General features: G+C 43.2%; 1 protein-coding gene and 1 pseudogene across 1 annotated transcript; both read right to left on the bottom strand.

The window, feature by feature from the left end:
- Nucleotides 1-8,115: 8,115 nt before the first annotated feature.
- LOC122755794 lies at nucleotides 8,116-20,877 on the bottom strand. Its single transcript, XM_044004630.1, has 7 exons — nucleotides 20,581-20,877; nucleotides 13,786-13,844; nucleotides 13,075-13,292; nucleotides 11,189-11,518; nucleotides 10,027-10,152; nucleotides 9,718-9,853; nucleotides 8,116-8,693 (listed from the first exon to the last, which is right to left on the bottom strand). Exons 3-7 carry the CDS (start codon nucleotides 13,151-13,153, stop codon nucleotides 8,684-8,686), a joined length of 681 nt encoding a protein of 226 aa, XP_043860565.1. The 5' UTR covers nucleotides 13,154-13,292; nucleotides 13,786-13,844; nucleotides 20,581-20,877; the 3' UTR covers nucleotides 8,116-8,683.
- Nucleotides 20,878-21,571: 694 nt separating this feature from the next.
- On the bottom strand, nucleotides 21,572-21,690 carry LOC122727149 (annotated as a pseudogene).
- Between the last annotated feature and the right edge of the window lie 1,672 nt (nucleotides 21,691-23,362).

The raw sequence follows: 23,362 nt of genomic DNA, 5'->3' as shown, positions 1-23,362 counted from the left end.
AAGGGAGAGAGCATTCCTAGCTCTGCTCTCCGCCAGAGTCCACATGAAAAAGTGTGAGCCAGTGCACCAGCCTCCCCCTTCTTCCTCCCACCAGCAAATGTCACTTCCTGACACCAAAGAAAAGATGCATGGTCCTGCCCTCAGAGGTCCTCTCCTCATGTTGGAGCTTTCCTACAGTAAGTCTCCAGCAGGTGGCGTCATTCCAATTGTTACAACCTGAAAGTGGAAAGTTCTTTTTGGGGGTGGGGTGGGGAAAGCTTAGATGCTTGTCATTCCTGAGAGTTGAGGGGGATTAATTTTTAGGAATGATAGTCCTAACCTAGAGTTATCTCTGTCTCCTAGCTTGGGTCAGGTAGTAGCCATGCCTAATTGACTTTCCTGCTATAGAATTTTATCTTCCCTTATTTCTTAGATTGTGTCAGTCCTAGACTCTTTTTTTTTTAACATATAAGGTATTTTATTTTTTCCATTACATGTAAAGATAGTTCTCAACTTTTGTTTATACAAGCTTTACAATTTCAGATTTTTCTCCCTCCCTCCCCTCCCTCCCCCCTCCCCTAGACAGCAGGTAATCTGATATAGGTTATATCTATATATCTATATAGATATAGATATATATCTATACACATAATAACATTAATCCTATTTCTGCATTAGTCCTGTTATAAGAGAAAAAATCAGAGCAATGATGAAAAACCTCAAAATAGAAAAAAAAACAACAGCACCAAAAACAAAAGAAATAGTATGGTTCATTCAGCATCTATACTCCACAGTTCTTTTTTTTTTTTTTTCTTGGATTTGGAGATCCTCTTCTATCATGAGTTCCCTGGAACTCTTCTGTACCATTGCATTGGTGAGAAGAATATAGTCCATCACAGTAGATCAACACTCAATGTTGATGATACTGTGTACAACGTTCTTCTGGTTCTGCTCATCTCACTCATCATCAGCCTATGCAAGACCCTCCAGGTTTCTCTGAACTCCTCCTGCTCATCATTTCTTACAGCACAATAGTATTCCATTGTATTCATATACCACAACTTGTCCAGCCATTCCCCAATTGATGGGCACCCCCTCAACTTCCAATTCTTTGCCACCACATAAAGAGCAGCTATAAATATTTTTGTACATGTGGGTCCCTTTCCTCTTTCCATGATTTCTTTGGGAAAAAGACCTAAAAGTGGTATTGCTGGGTCAAAGGGTATGCACAGCTTTATCGCCCTTTGGGCATAATTCCAAATTGCTCTCCAGAATGGTTGGATCAGTTCATAGCTCCACCAACAATGAATTAGTGTTCCAATTTTCCCACAGCTTCTCCAACATTTATTATTTTCCTTTTTTGTCATTTTAGCCAATCTGATAGGTGTCAGGTGGTACCTCAGAGTTGTTTTAATTTGCATCTCTCTAATCATTAGAGATTTAGAGCATTTTTTCATATGGGAATGGATAGCTTTGGTTTCTTCATCAGAAAACTGCCTGTTCATATCTTTTGACCATTTCTCAATTGGGGAATGACTTGGATTCTCATAAATTTGATTTAGTTCCCTATATATTTTAGAGATGAGGCCTTTATCAGAAGTACTGGCCTCAAAAATTGTTTCCCAGCTTTCTGCCTCCCTTCTAATTTTGGATGCATTGCTTCTGTTTGTACAAAAAATTTTAAATTTAATATAATCAAAATCATCCATTTTGCATTTTATAGTATACTCTATCTCTTGTTTGGTCATAAACTGTTTTCCTTTCCAAAGATCTGATAGGTAGACTATTCCTTTCTCTCCTAATTTACCTATGGTATCACCTCTTATGTCTAAATCATGTATCCATTTTGACCTTATTTTAATATAAGGTGTCAGATGTTGGTCTATGCCTAATTTCTGCCATACTGTCTTCCAGTTTTCCCAGCAGTTTTTGTCAAATACTGAGTTCCTATCCCAGAAGCTGGAGTCTTTGGGTTTATCAAACACTACATTACTAGTGTCATTTACTACTGCATTTCCTGAGCCTAGCCTATTCCACTGATCTACCAATTTTTTAGCCAGTACCAGATAGTTTTGATGACTGCCGCTTTATAGTAAAGCTCCAGGTTTGGTACCGCTAACCCACCTTCCTGTGCATTTTTTTCATTATTTCCCTGGATATTCTTGATTTTTTGTTTTTCCAGATGAATTTTGTTATTATTTTTTCTAGCTCTATAAAATAATTTTTAGGTAGTGTGATGTTTAAAATCTAAATTGTGGTCGCCTTAAATCAGAAGCTTCAGCTCCAGTCTAGTCTAGAGTTCCAGCCTGGTTGGGTTCTTACTAAAGTCCTCCTCCAGGAGCCTGCTTTAATCAGGAACTCCTTTTGCAAGCTGTTTGTGGAAGCTTTTTTATACATCTGGAACAGAGGCAGTCCTTACACACTGCTTCAAGGTGATTGGTTGGCATCATCCAAATTCATTGTCTTTGAAGGTGTTCTCAAGTTGAGTTCACAGTCTAGTTTCTGAGAACAATACCTTCTTAAGGGATAGCCAGGTGTGATTACAATCCAATTAACTTGAAGTAGGCTTAATTAGCAGTCAATCACTCTCACTTGATTCAATCAGTATAGATTAATCTCCAGGTGAGTCTTTGAGTATCTGCTAAATCCCATTATTTCATCACAGTAGTCTGATTGGTATGGCACTGAATAAGTAAATTAATTTAGGCAGTATTGTCATTTTTACTATATTAGCTCTGCCTATCCATGAGCAATTGATATCTTTCCAATTATTTAGATCTGATTTGATTTGTGTGAAGAGTGTTTGGTAGTTGTGTTCATAGAGTTCCTGGGTTTGTCTTGGCAAGTAGACTCCCAAGTATTTTATATTATCTACTGTTACTTTAAATGGAATTTCTCTTTCTATCTCTTGCTGCTGGACTTTGTTGGTCATGTATAGAAATGCTGATGATTTATGTGGATTTATTTTATATCCTGCTACTTTGCTAAAGTTGTTAATTGTTTCAAGTAATTTTTGAGTTGATTCTCGAGGATTCCTTAAGTATACCATCATTTCATCTGCAAAGAGTGATAGTTTTGTTTCCTCCTTGACTATTCTAATTCCTTTAATTCCTTTCTCTCCTCTGATTGCTAAAGCTAACATTTCTAGGACAATATTAAATATTATTATAATATTAATAATATAATAATAATATAATATTAAATATTAAATAATAGGGATGATAATGGACATCCCTGTTTCACCCCTGATCTTATTGGGAAGGCCTCTAATTTATCTCCATTGCATATAATACTTGCTGATGGCTTTAGGTAGATACTGTTTATTATTCTAAGGAAAGCTCCACCAATTTCTAAACTCTCTAGTGTTTTTATTAGGAATGGGTGTTGTATTTTGTCAAAAGCTTTCTCTGCATCTATTGAGATAATCATATGATTTTGGTTGGTTTTCTTATTGATGTGGTTGATTATGTTAATAGTTTTCCTGATGAACCAGCCCTGCATTCCTGGTATAAATCCCACCTGGTCATAGTGTATTATCCTGGTGATCACTTGCTGTAATCTCCTTGCTAATATCTTATTTAAGATTTTAGCATCAAAAATCATTAGGGTCTATAATTTTCTTTCTCTGTTTTTGCTCTGCCTGGTTTTGGTATCACCACCATATTTGTGTCATAAATGGAATTTGGTAGAACTCCTTCTTCACCTATTTTTCCAAATAATTTGTATAATATTGGAATTAATTGTTCTTTAAATGTTTGGTAAAATTCACCTGTAAACCCATCTGGCCCTGGGGATTTTTTCTTAGGGAGTTCATTAATGGCTTGTTCAATTTCTTTTTATTATATGGGCTTATTTAAGGATTTTATTTCTTCTTCAGTTAACCCGGGCAGTTTGTATTTTTGTAAATATTCATCCATTTCATTTAGATTGTCAAATTTATTGGCATACAGTTGGGCAAAATAATTCCTAATTATTGATTTAATTTCCACTTCATTGGTGGTAACATCACCCTTTTCATTTTTGATACTGGTAATTTGGTTTTCTTCTTTCTTTTTTTAATCAAATTAACCAATATTTTATCTATTTTATTGGCTTTTTCATAAAACCAGCTCTTAGTTTTATTGATTAATTCTATAGTTTTTTTGCTTTCAATCTTATTAATTTCTCCTTTAATTTTCAGGATCTCTAATTTAGTGTCTAATTGGGGATTTCTAATTTGTTCTTTTTCTAGCTTTTTAAGTTGCATGCCCAATTCATTAATCTCCTCTTTCTCTTTTTTATTCATGTAAGCATTTAGAGCTATAATTTTTCCCCTAAGCACTGCTTTGGCTGCATCCCATAGATTTTGGTATGTTGTCTCATTATTGTCATTCTCTTGGATATAGTTATTGATTGTTTCTATGATTTCTTGTTTGGCCCATTCATTCTTTAGAATGAAATTATTTAGTTTCCAATTGATTTTCATTCTACTTTTCCCTGGCTCTTTCTTACATGTAATTTTTATTGCATCATGATCTGAAAAGGATGCATTTACTATTTCTGCCTTTCTACATTTGACTATGATGTTTTTGTGCCCTAATACATGGTCAGTTTTTGAAAATGTGCCATGTACTGCTGAGAAAAAGGTATATTCCTTTCTATCCCCATTCAATTTTTTCCAGACATCTATCATATCTAACTTTTCTAGTAATCTATTCACCTCTTTCACTTCTTTCTTATTTATTTTTTGGCTAGATTTATCTAATTCTGAGAGGGGGAGATTCAGATCCCGCGCTAGTATAGTATTACTGTCTAATTCCTCTTGTAAGTCATTTAACTTCTCCTCTAAGAACTTGGATGCTATACCACTTGGTGAATACATATTTAATATTGATATTACTTCATTATCTATAGTACCTTTTAGCAAGATGTAATTTCCTTCCTTATCTCTTTTAATGAGATCTATTTTTGCCTGCACTTTGTCTAAGGATTGTTAACCCTGCTATTTTTTGCTTTAGCTGAGGCATAATATATTCTGCTCCAGCCTTTTACCTTTACTCTGTGTGTATCTCTCTGCTTCAAATGTGTTTCTTGTAAACAGCATATTGTAGGATTCTGTTTTTTAATTCACTCTGCAATTCGCTTCCATTTTATAGCAGAGTTCATCCCATTCACATTCACAGTTATTATTACTGACTGTCTATTCCCCTCCATTCTATTTACCCCCTTTGTACATTTCCCCCCTTCTTTCACCCTATTCCTCCTTACCGACATTTTACTTCTTACCCCTGCCTCCCCTGATCTGCCCTCCCTTTTAATCACCCCCTCTCTTTTCTTTACCCTTTTCTCCCTTGCTTTTGTCCTCCCTTCTATCAGCCCCCCCCTTCCCTTCCCCTTTTGCTTCCCTAAAGAATGAGTTAAGTTTATCCCAATGAACGTATATGTTATTCCCTCTTTGAATCAAATCTAATGAGAATAGGGTTGAAACAATGTTCCCCCCTCCTTTCTTTCCCTCTATTGTAATAGGTTTTTTTTTCACCTCTTCATATGATATAATTCATCCCATTCCACCTCCCCTTTCCTCTCCTCCCCATAGACTCCCTTTTTAACCCCTTAATTCTTTTTTGTATCATCACATCAAAAACAATTTATATTTATACCCTCTATGTAAAGTCCTTCTCTCTGCCCAAATACATTTACAATTCTTAAGAGTTATGAGTATTATCTTCCTGTGTAGGGATATAAACAGTTTACCCTATTAGGGTAAGCTTTTTTCCCCCCCTCTGTTTACCTTTTTAAACTTCTTTTGAGTCTTGTATGTTGAGATCGAATTTTCTATTCAGTTCTGGTCTTTTCACCAGGAAATTCTGAAAGTCTCCAATGTCATTAAATGTCCATCTTTTCCCCTGAAAGAGAATGATAATTTTTGCTGGGTAATAGATTCCTGGCTGCAATCCAAGTTCCTTTGCCTTCTGGAATATCGTATTCCAAGCCTTGCGGTCCTTTAATGTTGAAGCTGCCAGGTGCTGAGCAATCCTGACTGTGGCTCCATGATATTTAAATTGCTTCTTTCTGGCTGCTTGCAGTATTTTCTCCTTCACCTGATAATTCTGGAATTTGGCTACAATATTCCTTGGAGTTTTCCTTTTGGGATCTCTTTCAGGTGGTGATCGGTGGATTCTTTCAATGATGATTTTATCCTCTGATTCTATGATATCAGGGCAGTTCTCCTTAATAATTTCCTGGAATATGGTGTTTAGATTCTTTTTCTGGTCATGGCTTTCAGGCAGTCCAGTGATTCTCAAATTGTCTCTCCTCGATCTGTTTTCCAGATCAGTTGTCTTTCCAATGAGGTATTTCACATTTTCTTCTATTTTTTCATTTTTTTGATTCTGCTTGACTGATTCCCGGTGTTTCATGGATTCCTTATCTTCCAACTGTCCCATTTTAATTTTTAAGGCATTGTTTTCTTCAGTGAGATTATGCACCTTTTTTTTTCCATTTGGCCAAGTGAATTTTTTAAGGCACTGTTTTCTTCAATGAGATTATGCACCTTTTTTTCCATTTGGCCAGATGAATTTTTTAAGGTATTGTTTTCTTCAGTGAGATTATGCACCTTTTTTCCATTTGGCCAAATGAATTTTTTAAGGCTTTGTTTTCTTCAGTGAAATTATGTGCTTCCTTTTCCAAGCTGCTGATTCTTTTTTCATAGTTTTCTTGTTTTGCTTTCATTTCTCTCCCCATTTTTTCTTCTACCTCTCTCAAATGATTTTTAAAATCCTTTTTGAGCTTTTCCAGGAAGGCTTTTTGTTCTTTCGACCAATTCACCTTCCCTCATGAGGCTTCACATGTAGGCAATTTGAGGGTATTGTCCTCATCTGAGTTTGTGTTGGCTTCTTCCCTATTGATACAGAAGCTCTCAATGGAGAGGGCTCTTTTTTGCTTCTTACTCATTATTGCATCTTATTTATTTATTTTTTAAGTTGAGGTCTGCTCTGGGGGCACCAGGGTCCCTGTTTTGGGCTTCTTGTGCAGGGGTATAGGTGCTATGTGACCGGCTTTTTACTCTGAGGCCTTTATGGTGTGTGGAGATCCCCCGCCCTGCACTTCCTGTCTGATTGCGCTCCGCCAGCCAGGCACCCGATCTTGGCATCTGATCCTGCCTGACCCGTTCGTGGCCCTCCCGGCTGGTGCAGGTAGATTTTTCCACTGTCCTTCTTGGCCACCAGATTTTTGAACCAGGTTCCAGGGGCCTCAGTTGTTCGGCTGTGGCCCGCAGCTCCTGCTGACTTACTCTGACCCCCTTGGCGCTGGGTTGCTGCCCTGCGCTGGGCCTCCCTTTTGCCCGAGTCAGACCAACCTTTTCCTGAAGTCTTCTAAATTATCTCTGGTTGGAAGACTGTGTCTCTCTGTCCCTTTGCAGGTTCTGTAGTTTCAGAATCCGTCCAGAGGCTTGATTTAATGTTCTTTTTGAGGGAACAGAAGGAGAGCTCAGGCAGCTTGCTGTTTCCTCTCCGCCATCTTGGCTCCGCCCCCTTCAGTCCTAGACTCTTAATTCCTCTATATGTCTATATGTCTGGTCACCTTTGATTTTGCTTCTCGAAGGAGAAACTTCTTCTGAGTTATCCTAATGTCCTAATTTATCCTAATATCCTAATTTAGCCCCATGTCAATGAACTTTCCATAAAGAAGTTTATTTTCTTTCTTCTCTCCCTCCTCTGTGCCTCCTTCCCTCTTCCCTCCCTTCCTTCCTTATTTCCTCTCTTCCTCCCCTTCCTTCCTTCCTCACATTCTAGGAATGCTATAGACATTACGGTGTCCATCTAAAAACCACTCAAACCGAAGACTTTTTCAGGGATTGACAAGGCTTTCCTTCTGGAGAAGAAAGCTTGATTACCTGCCCAGCCCTCCCTGGGAAGGGAGGGAAGGATAGAGTTTGGAATTCAAGATTTAAAAAACCAAAGGTTAAAGTGCTTTAAAAAGTAACATGGGGATAATATTAGTTGAAAAAATAAATACCCCAGTTTCTCAAACTCTGAGAGGTAGGTTCTATTATTAATCCCATTTTACATGTGAGGAAAATGAGGCTAGGTGATTTGCTCAGGGTCACACAGCTATAAAGTGTCTAAGGTGGGATTTGAACTAAGGTCTTCCTGATGCCATTGTGTTTCTCCATATTCCTACTACCCTCAGCGAGCTCACATGTGAATGGCAGAAGACAATACATGAAGGAGAATTGGAATGGCCTGGTGTAGAGCTGGTCAGAAGTGTTTCTAGACAAAAAAAAAGGGGGGGGGGAGCTCACTTGTCAGAGATCAACATTGAGAAAATGGAGTTCTGGTAGGGGAGGGAGGAATGAGGACAAATGGCAGAATTCTATTCCAGAGGTCAGTAAAAAGAGAAGCAAGGACATTTCCCCTAGAAACCCAAGACAGAGCTTGCCACCAATATACACCCTCAGTGGGAAGCACAAATACCTGCAGGTTAACACTTATAGAGAAGCATATACATAGAAGACATCAGTGCCCAGGCCACAGGCCTGGACAAATTTACTCAGACTTCTAAGAGTGCAGGGAGGAAAATGTCTTTGGTTGATGTGCTTGGACTACTCCTGTCTCTGCTGCTCTCCACTGCTCTCCTGGGGTGTGCAGGCTCTATCCAGCATTCCTCCTTCATTGTCTTGTGTGGTTCCCAAGTTGTCCTGATCTATGTCTTCATGCTGGACTCAGATGTCTCTGGAGGAGAGGGTAAAGATGATGACTTTGCAAAGCTCTGCTTCACTGAAACCCAGTTCACTTGCAAGTCAAGACATCACCCTGCTGCTGTCATTGGTCCTCTTCTGGAATGAAGAGTGAACAACAACAACAACAACAACAAAGCCACCGAGGCTCTCCTGGACAGGAAGTTCTATATAAATGACCTTTCTATTCTGTCCAACCATTAATCACAAATCATACACCTGTCAGAAAACTACACACTTTGCTTTAAAAGATTTCAAAGGTGCTGCTAAGGTGGCCTGTTATTTCTGCATTTTTACCAGAAGTTGTGCTTTGGGCTCTGGTGCTTCCACTCACTGTCCTCTCCAGGCTCAAGCTGAGATCTTCAGCTGAGCTGCTCCCTCTTTCTCACAGGATGAGGACTGGATTCTGCCACCATTGCTCCTTTAGCTTTAAACCCAGAAACCTTTTACCACAGGACAGCTCTTTTAAAAGGCAAGAGAGCCCCAAGACACCTAATCATGACACTAGAGGAAAAAAACTCTAGAGGATTTTCCCCAATAGGGTGGAATCTATCTGCTCTTCCAGCCTGGGCTAGAATGGGCATTTCCTCTCCAGAAGGAGATGTCTTGACTCAGGTGCCAATCACTTTGAAACAGAGTTATGCATTCCACCTAGTTCTTTAGACTGAATTCCATTCCTTTGCATTGATTTCTTGGTCACCAGGGGCAAGGTCTTTATCAGAGGCCTCTTGTACTTAGGATGAGACTTTCTTGGGCCAGGCTGCTTAGTTTCTGGTTGCTGAAGTGCACTCATCACTGTCCCTTTAGAGGATACCCCTCTAGAAAACTGTCAAGGGCTCTCAGGGGGAGGGCACCCTCAGTTTTTCAAGCCACAAACTTATGCAAATGAGTTACAGGAGGAAAAACAAATGAATAAAACTAAGACCAAGAAGCATGATTTTATTCTTTTCCCTGCCTACCTCTGACAGGCCTCATTCTTGCCTTTGCTACATATATGTGGTAGCAAGTAGCTGTCTTACCCATGTGTCCTTGGTCTGTGTTCCCCAGTCTGTAGGGAAGTCATCTGGACAAGTGCAAATCCTTCCTCTAGTCTTCTGTCCTCCATATGGTTTGGTACTGGTGGCATGTTTCTTCCTCTGTCATTGCCTGGAGTGGCTGTGAAAGAACAGGCTGCTCACATCCTTTGCATGAAGCTAGGCCACTGATAAGAATACGCAGGACTCAGGGCCCATCTCCTCCCACCCCCTCCAAAAAGTAAAACCAGGGCAAGTCTCTGCCCAAGCCTCACTGCCCCAACACTGTCATAATCTCTCTTATCTTCAGGTTACCTTGAGTTTTGTAACAGTTCCATAGTTTTCGTAGATAGTAGGCAACTAGAATTAGGACCGCCAATGATCCTAGGACTATGCCTGTCCAAATCCATAGGTTCATGTTAGATACTGTACTCACAGTCCCTGAAACAATAAGTGAGAATTGTACAGGATCAGTCTGTCACTGAGAAGCAGGATAGAGGCCTGGGGAGCAGAATATGGGAAGGAAGCAAGGGGGAGTGGAAAGGAGAAGGGAATAAATAGGAAAGGGGGACTAGCAGAGATTCTACTCCTTGCAGATCTGGGTAAAGAAGGACTAGGAAAGTGGGGGTGAGGAAGTATGGACAGAAGGGTAATAGAAGAAAGGTCCTAGATGATTTGATCAGAGGGCAGAGTACAGAGATGACCAGACAAGCTAGGAATAAAATATGGCAGTAGGCAGTATCTGGAGTATGTCTCTTCTAGAGCACCAGTATTTACTAAACTCCTTCAGTTCTCCCCAAACTGCTCCCCAGAAAGCCTTCCTGCTCTCCCAGTGTGCACCAGTCTTCTTCCTTTAGGACCCTTCCTTACCCCTACACCTCTCTCTCCCATCAGCATGGACACATCCAGAAGAAAGGGACATTGTTCCTACTTCACTATTTCAGGGGCCCATTGAGCCTTCAGGGATTCTTCAATGCAGAGAAATTCCCAGGGAGAGGGCTGAGGAAGGACTGAGTGACTTTCACATGGTTCTCCAGGGAAGGTAGGTCTGCAATTCAGTCCATCCTATTCATTCCTTTGGGCTGACTTTGGGTGTGTGACCTTGGGACCTCCTTCCAGCTTCACTTTTTATCCCCAACTTTTCCCTTATGTAAGGAAAGAGCAGCTCTGCCCTTCCTCCCCTTTCTAGAGGGCAAAGTTGGAGGGGAAGACAGGTTTTGGAAAGGTCTGAAGGTGGGAGAGGGAAAGGAAGCTTTTAAAAGTGAACAAGTGGGGCAGCTAGGTGGTGCAGTAGATAAAGTACCAGCCCTGGATTCAGGAGGACCTGAGTTCAAATCCAGCCTCAGACACTTGACACTTACTAGCTGTGTGACCTTGGGCAAGTCACTTAACCCTCACTGCCCTTTGCAAAAAAAAAAAAAAGTGAACAAGTGTGATAGCAGGGTGGGGTCCAAATGGGGGCAAGTGGTTCACTTACCAATGACTGTTAAATTGAACTGCTGGGTATGTGTCTCTCCTAAGACTGATGTTACTTCACTTTTATAACATCCACTGTCTTCAGAGGTCAGATTAATTAACTTCAGAGAATTATCATCAGGGGCAGACAGTCTCCCCACATATGCTTTCTGGGGAGTGATCTGGCTTTGACTGCTCTTCCCTGGATAGGCAGTAAATAGGAGCAGCTTCTTAGATTCCGAATACCATCTAATCTGCCGGGTCTCATTTCCTATTTTTCGGTCTAGACGGAAAAGAACATCGTTTCCCTGGGTCCTGGTCAGAGAGGACCCCACTTCTGAGATGCAGTTGCCTGTGACAGGATGGAAACACGACTCATTAGGGCACAGGAAAAGTGGCCCCTTACTTACCTGAGGGAATAAAAAATGCAGAAAGGTCCCAAAGAAAGACCATAGGCCTCTCAGATGTTTTATAAAATAAAAGTCCTTTGTTGTCTTTCTCTCCAAATCTGACCCTTCTCCAGATTTCCCTCCTTCTGTTGAGGACCCCACTATGATCCCAGTCCCCAGGGTCTGGAGCCTTAGATTCAGTCCTGACATTTCCTTTCCTGCTCTCCATAGCCAATTGGTTTTGTCTCTTCTCCTTCTTTACCCCCTCTCCTATTTAATCCATTCCTTTTGCTCGCATGACCACCCTTGGCCAGGCTCTCACCAGCTCTTACCTGGTAGCCTCCTAATTCATCTCCCTGTTTCTATTCTCTCCTCTTTATCTAATGGATTCTTCACAGTTGCCAAAATAATCTTCTTGAGGCACTGCCCAGACCCTTCTGCAACATGGCTCAAAAATCTCCATGGAGAGATTTTGTTGCCTCCAGGATGAGAACACAAACTCTTGAGCCTCCACAATCTGCTCCCTTTACAGCCTTCCTGTGTTCTTTCTTTTCCTTTATGCATTTCTCATTCTAGACAAACTTGAGAACTAGCTGTTCCCCAAAGGCTGCATTCCATTTCCCATTCCCACATCTTTTATTTATTTACTTGTTTATTTATTTACCTATTTAATTATTTGCCTATTTATTTTTTATTCATTCATTTGTTTGTTTGCTTGTGGGGCAATGAGGGTTAAGTGACTTGCCCAGGGTCACATAGCTAGTGTCAAGTGCCTAAGGCCGCCGGATTTGAACTCGGGTTCTCCTGAATCCAGGGCTGGTGCTTTATCCACTGCATCACTTAGCTGCCCCCCTGATGAGTTTTTATTTATTTCCATTCCCATGTCTTTACCCAGGTCAAACAGCACACCTTCCTTGCAACTATCTGAATGTTTTGTTGTTGTTCATTTATTTCAGTCACGTCTGACTCTTTGTGACCCCCTTTGGGGTTTTCTTGGCAGAGATACAGGAGTGGTTTGCCATTTCCTTCTCCAGTTCATTTTACAGTATCTGAGCCAGGATTTTAACTCAGGAAGAGAGCTTCAGACTTTCCACTCTGTGTACTATGGCGCCACCTAGCTGTCCTATCTGAATGCTTACTCTCCTTCCAGTCTCAGCTCATGCGGTGGGTGTTATGGTGTATTATTAGGAAATGGAGTTAAATTGGAGTCAGAGCATTCGTTTGGTACCAGGGTATCAGGATGCAATTCTCAGTGGGATGGCAGTAGGGTAAAGTGAGATCTCTGTGCCAACACCATGTTCTAGTTCCTGCTCTGCTCCTGTCTTACTCTGTGACTGTGGACAAGTCACTTTCCTTTTCTAGTATTCCCCTTATTTCTAGAATGAGTGAACTAGATGACCTCTAAGGTCCCTTCCAGTTTCAGGTCTAAGATCCTAGTCAGCAGCCTAGGATAGGGTGGAGGAGTATTTCCTGAGATGGGAAAAAGTATGGGCAGGACCAGTTGGGTGTGATCACTCACCTATGACAAAATTGAGAGCACAGAGCAGAACCGAGAAAAAAAGGGGCAGGGTCCATTTCTGGTTCATGAAATTAAGCATTGTTCCATCTGATGTGCTCTGGGAAACCTCAGTAAATGGTTCAGGCTTCTCCTGTGATGGCCTTTTATCTTGGTTCCAACTGGTCTGGCCAACCTTTGTGCCTGCTTAGGACAGTCACAGCCTCCTGCATCGGTGATCCCTGCATTTGCAAACATACATTACATACTCATTCAGTCACACTCCATACTACATAGTGAGTGCTATCTCCCCTAGGCCCAGCCCATGCTTTACATCCAACCTAGAAATCCACTAGAAGGCAGGGACATCCTGTTAATTGCTCTGACAGTGGACTCTCCCTCTTCCTACAACTCTTCCCCCTTCTCACCAGAGACCTTGTTCCTAACCTGCCTTTTCTTCCCAGCTGGATCTGCTCGGTTTCAGAACTCAGCCTTGGACCTGAACTGTCCAGATGGCAGGCAGATGAGTGAGGGTAAACTCAACTAATTCTCTCTATCTAGTCAGCCTCCTGATTCACATTCCAGCCACCAACCAGCACCTACCCTGGCATCCCATCTTCTCTGTAGCCATACTAGTAATGTTCCTCCCTCCCTCCCTCTCCCTCCATCCCTACTGCTAGAGCCATGGAATGGAACATTGAGTCTGGAGAGAGGAAGACTGGAGTTTTATCCTACCTCAGATTCCAGTTGTGTGATCCTGGGCAAGTCACTTAACCTATGTTGGCCTCAGTTTCCTAAATAGTAAAATGGGGATAGTAATTAGCACCTATCTCCCAGATTTGTTTTAAAGCAGCTGGCATACAGCAGGTACTTAATAGATGCTTGTTTCCTTCCTTTCCTGTCCTTTTCTTATCCACTGTCCAGGAGACAATAAACAACTAATAATTCTCTTGCTATGGGAGAGGGCATGGCTGTCTACTGTTCTAGATTTCCCCTTACCATGTCTGTGATTCTCCAGACAAATCTGTCTTCCATGGCCACTCACTACCAAATGTTATCTCCTCCTTTAAAATATAGGATTCTTGAGAGGAAGAACTGTATCTCACTGTTCTACATGGATCATCAGTGCCTGGCACAATGCTTGGCACATAGTAGGTACTTGATAAAGGCTTGTGTGGGGTTTTTTGGGGGTAACAAACATGTCTATTTAATGTTTTGAGTTCCAAATTCTATCCCTCTTTCCCTCCCTGCTCTCTCCCTCCATGAGAGGGTAAGCAATCAGATATAGGTTATACACGTGCAATTATGTAAAACTTTACCATATTAATCATTTGGTATAAGAAAACTTGAAAGAAAAAAATGAAAGAAAGTGAAAAATAGCATGTCTCAGTCTGTATTCCATCAATATCAGTTCTTTCTTTGGAGGTGGATAGTATGCTTCATCATTAGTCCTTTGGGATTGTCTTAGATCATTGTATTGCTGAGAAGAGTTAAGTAAGTCATTCTCACTTTTTCATCAAACAATATTGCTGTCACTGTGCACAACAGTCTCCTGGTTCTGCTCACTTCACTGTACATCAACTCATATCAGTATTTCAAGGCCTTTCTGAAATCTTCCTGCTAATCATTTCTTATAACACAATAATATTTCTGCTTCCCTTATAATATTGGGTTACATTGGTTTTGTTTGTGCAAAGGTTTTGAATTTTATATAGTCAATTATCTATTTTACAATAAAAGCTTTTTCATTCGGTCATTCAAAGCCTTAGACAGAATCTCATAATTGGAATGTCTGGGAGAGAGCATAGAGATCATCTCTCATTCAGTGAGAATCCCTTTTATCAATCAATCAATCATCTTTTAAGTATTTATTAAATGATTACTATATACAAGGCTCTATGTTAAGCAATCAGGGTACAAAGAAAAAGCAAATGCAGTCCTAGCCTACTAGGAGCATCTATGCTTTTGGGGGAGACAACATGTATAGTAAAGCACATACAAGTACACATAGTGCACTTGGAAGGGACCTTAGAGGGAAAGGCATTATTAGCATCTGCAGGACCTGGGAAAGGCCTCCTTTGCAAGGTGGCATGTGAGGTGCCTTGAAAGAAGCCAGGATTTAGGGGTAAAGAGGAAGCAGGGGGGCACACCAGTGAAAAGGGATAGAGACAGGAGCTAGAGTTTCAAGTTCAAAGAAAGCAGGCCTGTGAGCCTGGATTGTTGAGTGTATAGGAGTAACGTGTGAGACAACTGAAAAGAGAGGAAAAGGTGAAGTTGGGAAGAACTTTACTTGCTAAAAACAAAAGGATAGGCAACAGGGAACTGATGAAATTTACTAAGTTGGATCAGAGGTGATGGCATTTGGGGTGACATGGTCAGATTTCCCCCTTTAAGGTCACTCTGGAAGTCAAGTGAAGATGGTTTGGAATGGGGAGAGACAGGCAGGGATACAAACAGGAATGCAGTTACAGTTTAGGTGAGAGTCTGATCTAGGGTGGTCACTGAGTGAATGGAGACAATGGGATACCATTAGCAGGAGATGTGGAGAAAGTAATGACAAGATTTGACAACTGATTGAGTATGCAGGATTACTGAGAAAGACGATGACACCAAGGGGTAAACTTGGGTGTTTAGATTGAATGTTAGTGCCATGGGGAGTGATAGGGAAGATAAAATCTATAGGTCTTTCTTTAGCTAACCATTTTGAAACATTGCACAGTACTACTCTTCTCTCTTCTGATCAACCCAGGAAAGACTCATTCCCTTAGTAATTAGGATGGTGATTGGATTAGGGCAAGGGACCTTGAATGATCCACCCAAGAGCAACACTTTCTTTCTTTGTTGTTCTCAGGAAACTGGGTGATGACCAGAGGAAGAGAAAGAACCCTTTAATTACTTCATTTCTTGGAAGTCCCTCTGATCATATGGAAAGAGAATACTAAAAGAAAATGATAACCAAAAAAAGATGTCCAATAATCAGGATTGTTAGGAAAAGTTGTGTTATGGAATGTTGTTGGTCCTACTCGCCATACTGTCTGAGACCTCTTGGTTACCCTCAGCCTTGTTTAGCCTGTCTTCTGAGATGGTTGCTGTCATGCTACAGCTTCTTGGGGTGGTAGGTGAGAGCTGAGTGCCAAGGAGACACCAAAAGTAGTGAGCAGCCCTAAAAAGGGCTTAGTATACCCTCATGCCAAAGATGCTAGTCCTCCTTGAACACCCCATATTATTGTGCTCTATAACATGAGGAAATAAAAGACATAGATGTACATGAACTGATGCAGAGTAAAGTAAGCAGAAACATCATTTATACTATTGCATCAATATTAGTAAAATTAGCAATTTTGAGGAATTTTATAAAATGATGGTGAATGAAAGGGACAGAACCACTAGAAGAATTTGATTCCAATACTGATGATGAAACATGCTATCCATTACAGAGAATGAGGTGTGTGTGTGTGTGTGTACATATATAGTTATAAAAACAATGGAGGAAATATGTTGCTTAACTATACATATTTGTCCCAAGAATTTTTTTTCTCTTTTTCCCAGTGGGGTGAGAGGGAAAATTGATTGCTATTAATTTTTTAAAAATAGAGACATGTGTCTATGTGCATGTGTTAGCACATACATGCTCACTGAAAAAGATATGAAATGTCCTCACACTTGCAGATGAGGTGAATGTGGTATTGGTTTTATTTAACTTTTAAAATTTGTTTCAAGAGACCTCTCATGAAAATGGAGTAATGTGTAAATATTTGTAATGTAAAAATAAAGGACATCAATAAAACTTAGAAGTGGTCAAAGAGGGATTGAATAGTTTTAGGAAAATGATTCTCCAAGAGTGTGCCCAAAATTAAATGATTATTGTTCAGTTTCATGGAACAAAATGTTACTTGCTCTTTACCCTGATCATTAGAAGTATCTTGTGGAATTTTGTCTGTCATTTTGAGGAGGTCATAAATTGTAGCTTTGCCCATCCTTGCTTCTCTCTCTTAGCAACGGGAGTTTTCTTCCACCCAGTTTTCTTTCCACCTGACTTAGAGCAGAATCCCTCATGTTGGTTCTCTGGGCAGTGAAGACATGCCCAGCCACCTTTTCTTTCACCAGGATGCTGCACTGTCCAATCAGCTCTCAGCCCTTACTTATAGCAAAGCAGACCCAAAGTCCTTTTTCCTCTCCTGTTTCTCCCTTTCAAACTATCCCTAGCTAGGGCCCCCAACAGTTCTTATTATGTCTTCCCTGAGTTTTGTGGTCTTTAGGCTAGACATTAATTATGGGGGTTGTAGATTTAGAGCCCATTGGGCAATCTGGTCAAACCCCATCATTTCATAATGAGGAAACTGAGGCCCTGAGAGATAAAGTGACTTGCCTAAAGCTTTAAGTATCAAACTGTCTGGTTTTCATATTTAGTGCTTTCTCCAACAGCCCATGCAGTTTCCCTAATGATGAAGGGAAAAGTTGGGAAATGACTAGAATATGACTAGAAAGCCTTTTGCACCTGGAAAACCAGGAATTTCAAACCTCCCTTGAAGGAACTGCTGGGCTATGTGGGCCACCAAGAGCTGCTAACTTTTGTGCTTGAGCAGATAGTAATTCCTTGTCACTGGACATTTGATTTCCCTGGAGTAGAACACATTGCTTTTGGCTATGTTATTAGAAAATGACTCTGCTCTGCTTGGAGGGTAGTGAATTGCTCCATCTCATTTCCCCCAGAGAGTTGGGAAAGGGAATTGGGGGAAAACTTCTCCAAGGACGAGCAAACCTAATAGTGTAAAAAAAAAATAGTTATTAACTATAACTAACCTGGAAAAAATTATAATAAATGGACTTATGAAAATTATGATTATATGAAAAATGATAAGTTTAGAGAAATTATAATTGGGCCGTAAGTCCCTTCATGATCGCCATTAAAATGTGAAAATATTTTGAATTGACTGGGCCTGATTTGGGGGGGCTAAAGCTGAGTGGGGTACTTAATCTGGGACTGTTGACTAACTGGCTAATTGACTGTGTTTAATTTAATTTGGGCCGTTTATAAAGTTCCACCACACTGCTCCACTCCCAAATTGATAAGCAAAATATTAAGAAGGCTCTTATCTAAATAATCAAAGCAGAGTTTATTTATGAGATACTATTTAAAATTAAGAATACAGGGAAATAAAATGTACAACCTGACTGCTTTCCTGCGGTCTCTTTCCACTGTGTCTTTTTCCCACCTGCTGCACTTTGAACTTCTTGAATACAATAAGGGCCTCAGCCGCAAGAGGCCTTAGGGCACTCAGGTCCTTTATTCTAACTCTGAGCCCCTTTCACTTTGTAAATCCCCCTGCTTCTAACTTTCCTCTCCTTACTGCCACTGCTGAACCCGTGTTTCTCTCTCACCTGTTTCTCTCTCACCGACCTTCTGTCTGTCTGCTCTGTCAGTCTGCCCTTTGGCCTCTCTTTTCTCTGCTCCTAGTGTCTGCCACTTGACCTCTTCCCCGCCTTGTCTCGTACGAACCACTCCGTCTTTGTCCGCCCCCCTTCTGTCTAACTCCCAGGTCTATATATACCTTTTCTTCTCTCCACTCAAATCTTGGGGCTTCCTGCGCCCCCACAGACCAAGCTAATCTGCCAGCCAGAGCTGCCGCTGGTGTGTGTGTGTGTGTGTGTGGGGTGCGCTCCAGCTTCACGTGCCTCAGCACAGGCTATGCCAGAGCCCCACATCTTTCAGATACCTCCGCTCAGGTCAGAGGGAGCTGGGGGCCTTTTCCCCCCAGCTGTCTGACCTGGTGTCTTGTACAGCCCACGGGGCTTTTTGACTCAGATGAAGCTGAGGAGAAGGGGCACTAGCACCTCCTACACAGAAGAGACCCTGAGGGCTGAAGGCTTTCTAATCTCAGCCTAAAGGTAGGGTCCCCAAATCAAAATAAATTTCCATAATAGGAAGGCTTCTTCAAGGATTGAAGTCACTGCTTTCTCCACTGTTTTTTTTCCTGGACTGGAGGGTAGGGCTGGCAATGGGCTCCAGGGCCTCGATTTAAAGATCAAGCTCAGGGGGCAGCTAGGTGGTGCAGTGGATAAAGCACCGGCCCTGGATTCAGGAAGACCTGAGTTCAAATCCAGCCTCAGACACTTACTAGCTGTGTTACCCTGGGCAAGTCATTTAACCCTCATTGCCCCACAAAACAATCAAACAAACAAAAAGATCAAGCTCAGCACAATTTTGCTCCTCATTTTCCACCAGTTTCACTGCTTTTGGACTTTATCTATGGAGGAGGGGGCAGAAGCATGCAGGCCTCTCTCTGGGGAAGCATAGCAACGGCCTGAGAGGCTGCTCCTCCTTCTAAACTGCCCTAGTACTGCTACAGGGCCTCCCAGAGTCCCAGACTCAGCACTTAGAGTGGAAGGGCAGGTGTCCCAGAAGGGGGTGTTGGCTCCCTGACCCACTTCTCCCAGGTCTTTCAGTCTCTAGGTCCTGCCCTGTTCTGTGGGGGGGGCAGAAATTCCCCAGTTTATTCCCAAATCTCCCACCCAAGGATTAACTGGGCAGACTGTGCATAGGTTCCAAGATAGGGGAATTTAGGTTGCTTATGGCTATAGGCAGCTAGAAATTGTCCTGGTCACCGAAAGAGCTCACTCAGGTTGCCTCCAGCCCCTAAAATGCCCCACAAGGCTACTGTCCCTTTCCCTGGTTTGCTCACCACTGCTGCACCAGGCCACTCTCTCCCCCAATGAAATGGAAAAGCGGGGTCCTTCTCTAGATTCCCTGCCATCTGTGGCCTTGCCCCCCATCCTGGTCTGGCATTCCCACTCACCTCCCACTCTGGGAAGATTTTCCAGTGCCCTTTTGCCCTTGGAGCCTCCTGCCTGATCTGGCCTCCTTCAGGTGCCGGCTGACACCCAAGCACCTTCCTCACCAGGAAGCCTGTGCCCATCCCTCTTCATCCCAGGTCCTCCCATCTCTTGTGGGTTCTTCAGCCTGTCCCTGGAGTGTCTGCATCCCTACACTCAGCCTGTTGCGTGCCTGCCTTCTCTTGGGGGCTCTGGCTCCCCAGGGCCGGTCCTGGCCCTTTCTTTTCCTTTTTCTTAAACATTTCGATTTGTAGTTTTGGGTTCCAATTTTCTCCCTCTTTCCCTCTCTCCCCTAACCCTCCCTGAGGGAGGAGCAAGCAATCGGCTGGTCCCTTTTAGCCTGCGCTTTCCAGAGAAGCTTCCACTTCCGGTCCGCCCAAATGGGGAAAACTCTAGCCCCAAGAAAACACAACAATGAACGGACTAACGGAGGATGGGAAGGAAGAGAGGGAGAAAGGGTGAGAAAGTCCATCCAAAGCATCAGTACAGTGTCTGTCCTTCAGTACAGCGCGTGGGTGTTTGTGGGTGCGTCTGCATGTCCTGTGGGTGCTGTTAGTGTAAGCGTGTGTCTCTGTGGGGAGGGCGGTTGTGACTGCACCTCAGGGGAAAGGGGTGTTTGGTGGGGGGAAGCCTACGGCACCAGGTGATCCCAGGCGATCTCTCACCTCACAACTAACCAGGCCCAACCCTGCTTACCTTCTTAGATCAGAGGGGATCCGGCGAGTTCAGTGGGCTAGGGTGGTAAACGCCCGGAGCTTCTCCTGGCCACCCCAAGAGCTCCCGCACCTTCTGGCTATGTTCCCCTCCCACCAGACCAGAAGTTGCTCATCAACTCTGTGGTTTGCTCACCACTGCTGCGCCGGGGCAATCCCTCCCCCAACCCAAAGGGAAAGCAGGGTCCTTCTCCGGGTTCTTTCCTGTCTGGGGCACCGCCCTGCCGAGGTCAGCCAGGAGCTCCCCCAGCCTCCAACCTAGCCTCGTCCACCGCCTTAGTCCCGGCCACAGCTACTACCGCTTCCCAGTCGTGGGGCGGTTTCCAGAGCCGTTCTGCCCCCGGAGCCTGCTTCCTGATCCGGCCTCCTTCAGGTGCCAGCTGACCCCCAAGCACCTTCCTCTCCAGGAAGCCTCTGCCCATCCCTCTTCATCACAGGGTCTTGTGCTTTCGTCTCTTGTGCGTTCTTTTCAGCCTGTCCCTACAGTGTCTGCGTCCCTACAAACAGCCTGTCGCGTGCTGCCTTCTCTTGGGGACTCCCGCTCTCCAGGGACGGTCCTGGCCCCTTTTTTTTTCTTTTTTAGTTTTTTAAATGAACATTTCTATTTATAGTTTTGGGTTCCAATTTTTATCCCTCTTTCCCTCCCTCCCCTGAGGCAGCAAGCAATTGGGTGGCCCTTTCTTTTAGCCTGCCTTTCCAGAGAAGCTTCACTGCCAGTCTTCCCAAACGGGGGAAACTCTAGCCCAAAGAAAACCCAACACTGAATGAATGAATGAACGGAGCGAAGGAGGGAGGAAGAGACGGAGATAAAGACCTTGGCCCATCTCTCCGTTCCTCTTTTGCGGAGGGGTGTGTGTGCGGGGCGTGTGTGGGTGCGCGCGCCTGCGCGGAACCATACTATTTCTACTTTTTGGTTTGTCTCTGTTGGGGAGGGCGGGCGTGAGTGGGGGTCCAGGAAAAGGGGGGGGGTGAGAAACCTACAGCACCCAATATTCCCAAGCAGTCCCCCATCCAAGTACTAACCAGGCCCGACTGGGCTTAGCTTCCGAGATCAGACGGGATCAGGAGCGTTCAGGGGGGTATGACCGAAGACTACAAGAACTCCGAGACGCCCCAAAAGCTCGAGCCGCCGCCGCCGCCTCTACCTCTGCCTCCTCTGCCTCCTCTGCCGCCTTTGCCGCTTCTGCCTAGTCCGGAGCCTTATCCTGGCAGCAAGCGGCTAGCAGCTGCTGAGCCTGGCAAATCCCTCTGCCAACCCGACGGCAAAGCCGGCTCCTCCTCTCCTGCCCACCTCCCGGTGTGACACCACGCGCAGTCACTGACCACCATCATCCCACTGCCGGCTCATGCACCTGACAATTCCCGGAAACTCCCCGAAAAACTCTCAGCTTCAGCCTGCTCCTGGAGGCTCAAATTCGTTCTCCTCCCCCTGCTCCGCCCTGTCTCATTTCCAGGCTTCCAGCAAAACCATGAGTTTTTCTAGAGGACACTGTGCAGGGAGACTGACCACCACCAATCCGCCTTGTCACCTCACGGCGGACTATTACTAAACCGACTTCCACCTCACAAGCCGGAAAATTCCCTCGAGACTCAGGGCCCGAGAGAAAAGAGAAACAGAGACAGATAGAGACAGAGAGAGAGAGAGAGACAAAGATAGAGACAGACAGACAGACAGACACTCACAGAGACAGAGAACAAAGACATGATCTGATATTCCTCCACTCCAATATCCTGGCTGGATTTTGACAGTGACTTTGGGCACACACAGCTTTCTCATTAACTCTTCCAGGTTGGGTGTCCAGTGGAGGCGATTATATAATCAATCCATTTACAAACATTTACTAAACTTGCTTGCTATATGCCAGGCAATGTAGTAGGCTGAAACTGAAACAGTCCCTGCCCTTATTCTGTCATATGAGACAAACTACATGCTGTTTTGTGTGCTTTATATGTGTGTATGGAAAACACAGAAAATAACTATAAGGTTGTTTTGGTCGGGAAGGCTCTGGTAGCTGGAAGGGTGATCGATAATGGAGAAGGTTACATTGAAGCAGAGTCATGAAGGATACTAGAGATTGAAGGAGGGAGAATGAAGACAGAGAGTATTCCAGGTATATGGGGAACAGATGTAATGGCATGGAGACACATGAGCAGCAGTAAGAAGGTTGATTAGACTGGACTCCAGAGTATGTGTGTGGGAGGGTAGAGATGTAGAAGGAGCCTGGAAAGGTAGATTGAGATGAGGTTCTGAAGGGTTTAAAATGCTAAACACAGGCATTTATATTTAATTCTAGATGTAATGAGGAACCTAATGGAGTTTATGAATTAGAGGGGTCATAAGCTCAGCTTGAGGACAGCTAGGTGGCACAGTGGATAGAGCACCAGGCCTGGAGTCAGCAAGACTCATCTTCCTGAGTTCAAATCTGGCCTCAGACACCCACTAGCTGTGTGTCCCTGGACAAGTCACTGTACCCTATTTTCCTTAGTTTCCTCATCTGCAAAATGAGCTGGAGAAGGGAATGGAAAAACCATTCCATTATTTTTGCTAAGAAAACCCCAAATGGTGTGCCATGAAGGGTTGGCCATGACTGAAAAATGACTGAAGAACAAAAAAAGTGTCAGTCCTGGACTTTAGGAAAATCACTTTGGCAAGTTTGGAAGATAGATTGGAGTAATGAGAGGCTGGACACAGGGAGACCAATTAGGAAGCTACTAAACAAGTCCAGACAAGAGGTGATGAGGGCCTGAACTGGAGGAACAGTGGT

The sequence above is a fragment of the Dromiciops gliroides genome, chromosome 4 (assembly GCF_019393635.1).
Source record: "Dromiciops gliroides isolate mDroGli1 chromosome 4, mDroGli1.pri, whole genome shotgun sequence".
NCBI classification, from domain to species: Eukaryota; Metazoa; Chordata; class Mammalia; order Microbiotheria; family Microbiotheriidae; genus Dromiciops; species Dromiciops gliroides.
This window is presented reverse-complemented; position numbering and strand designations above follow the sequence as displayed.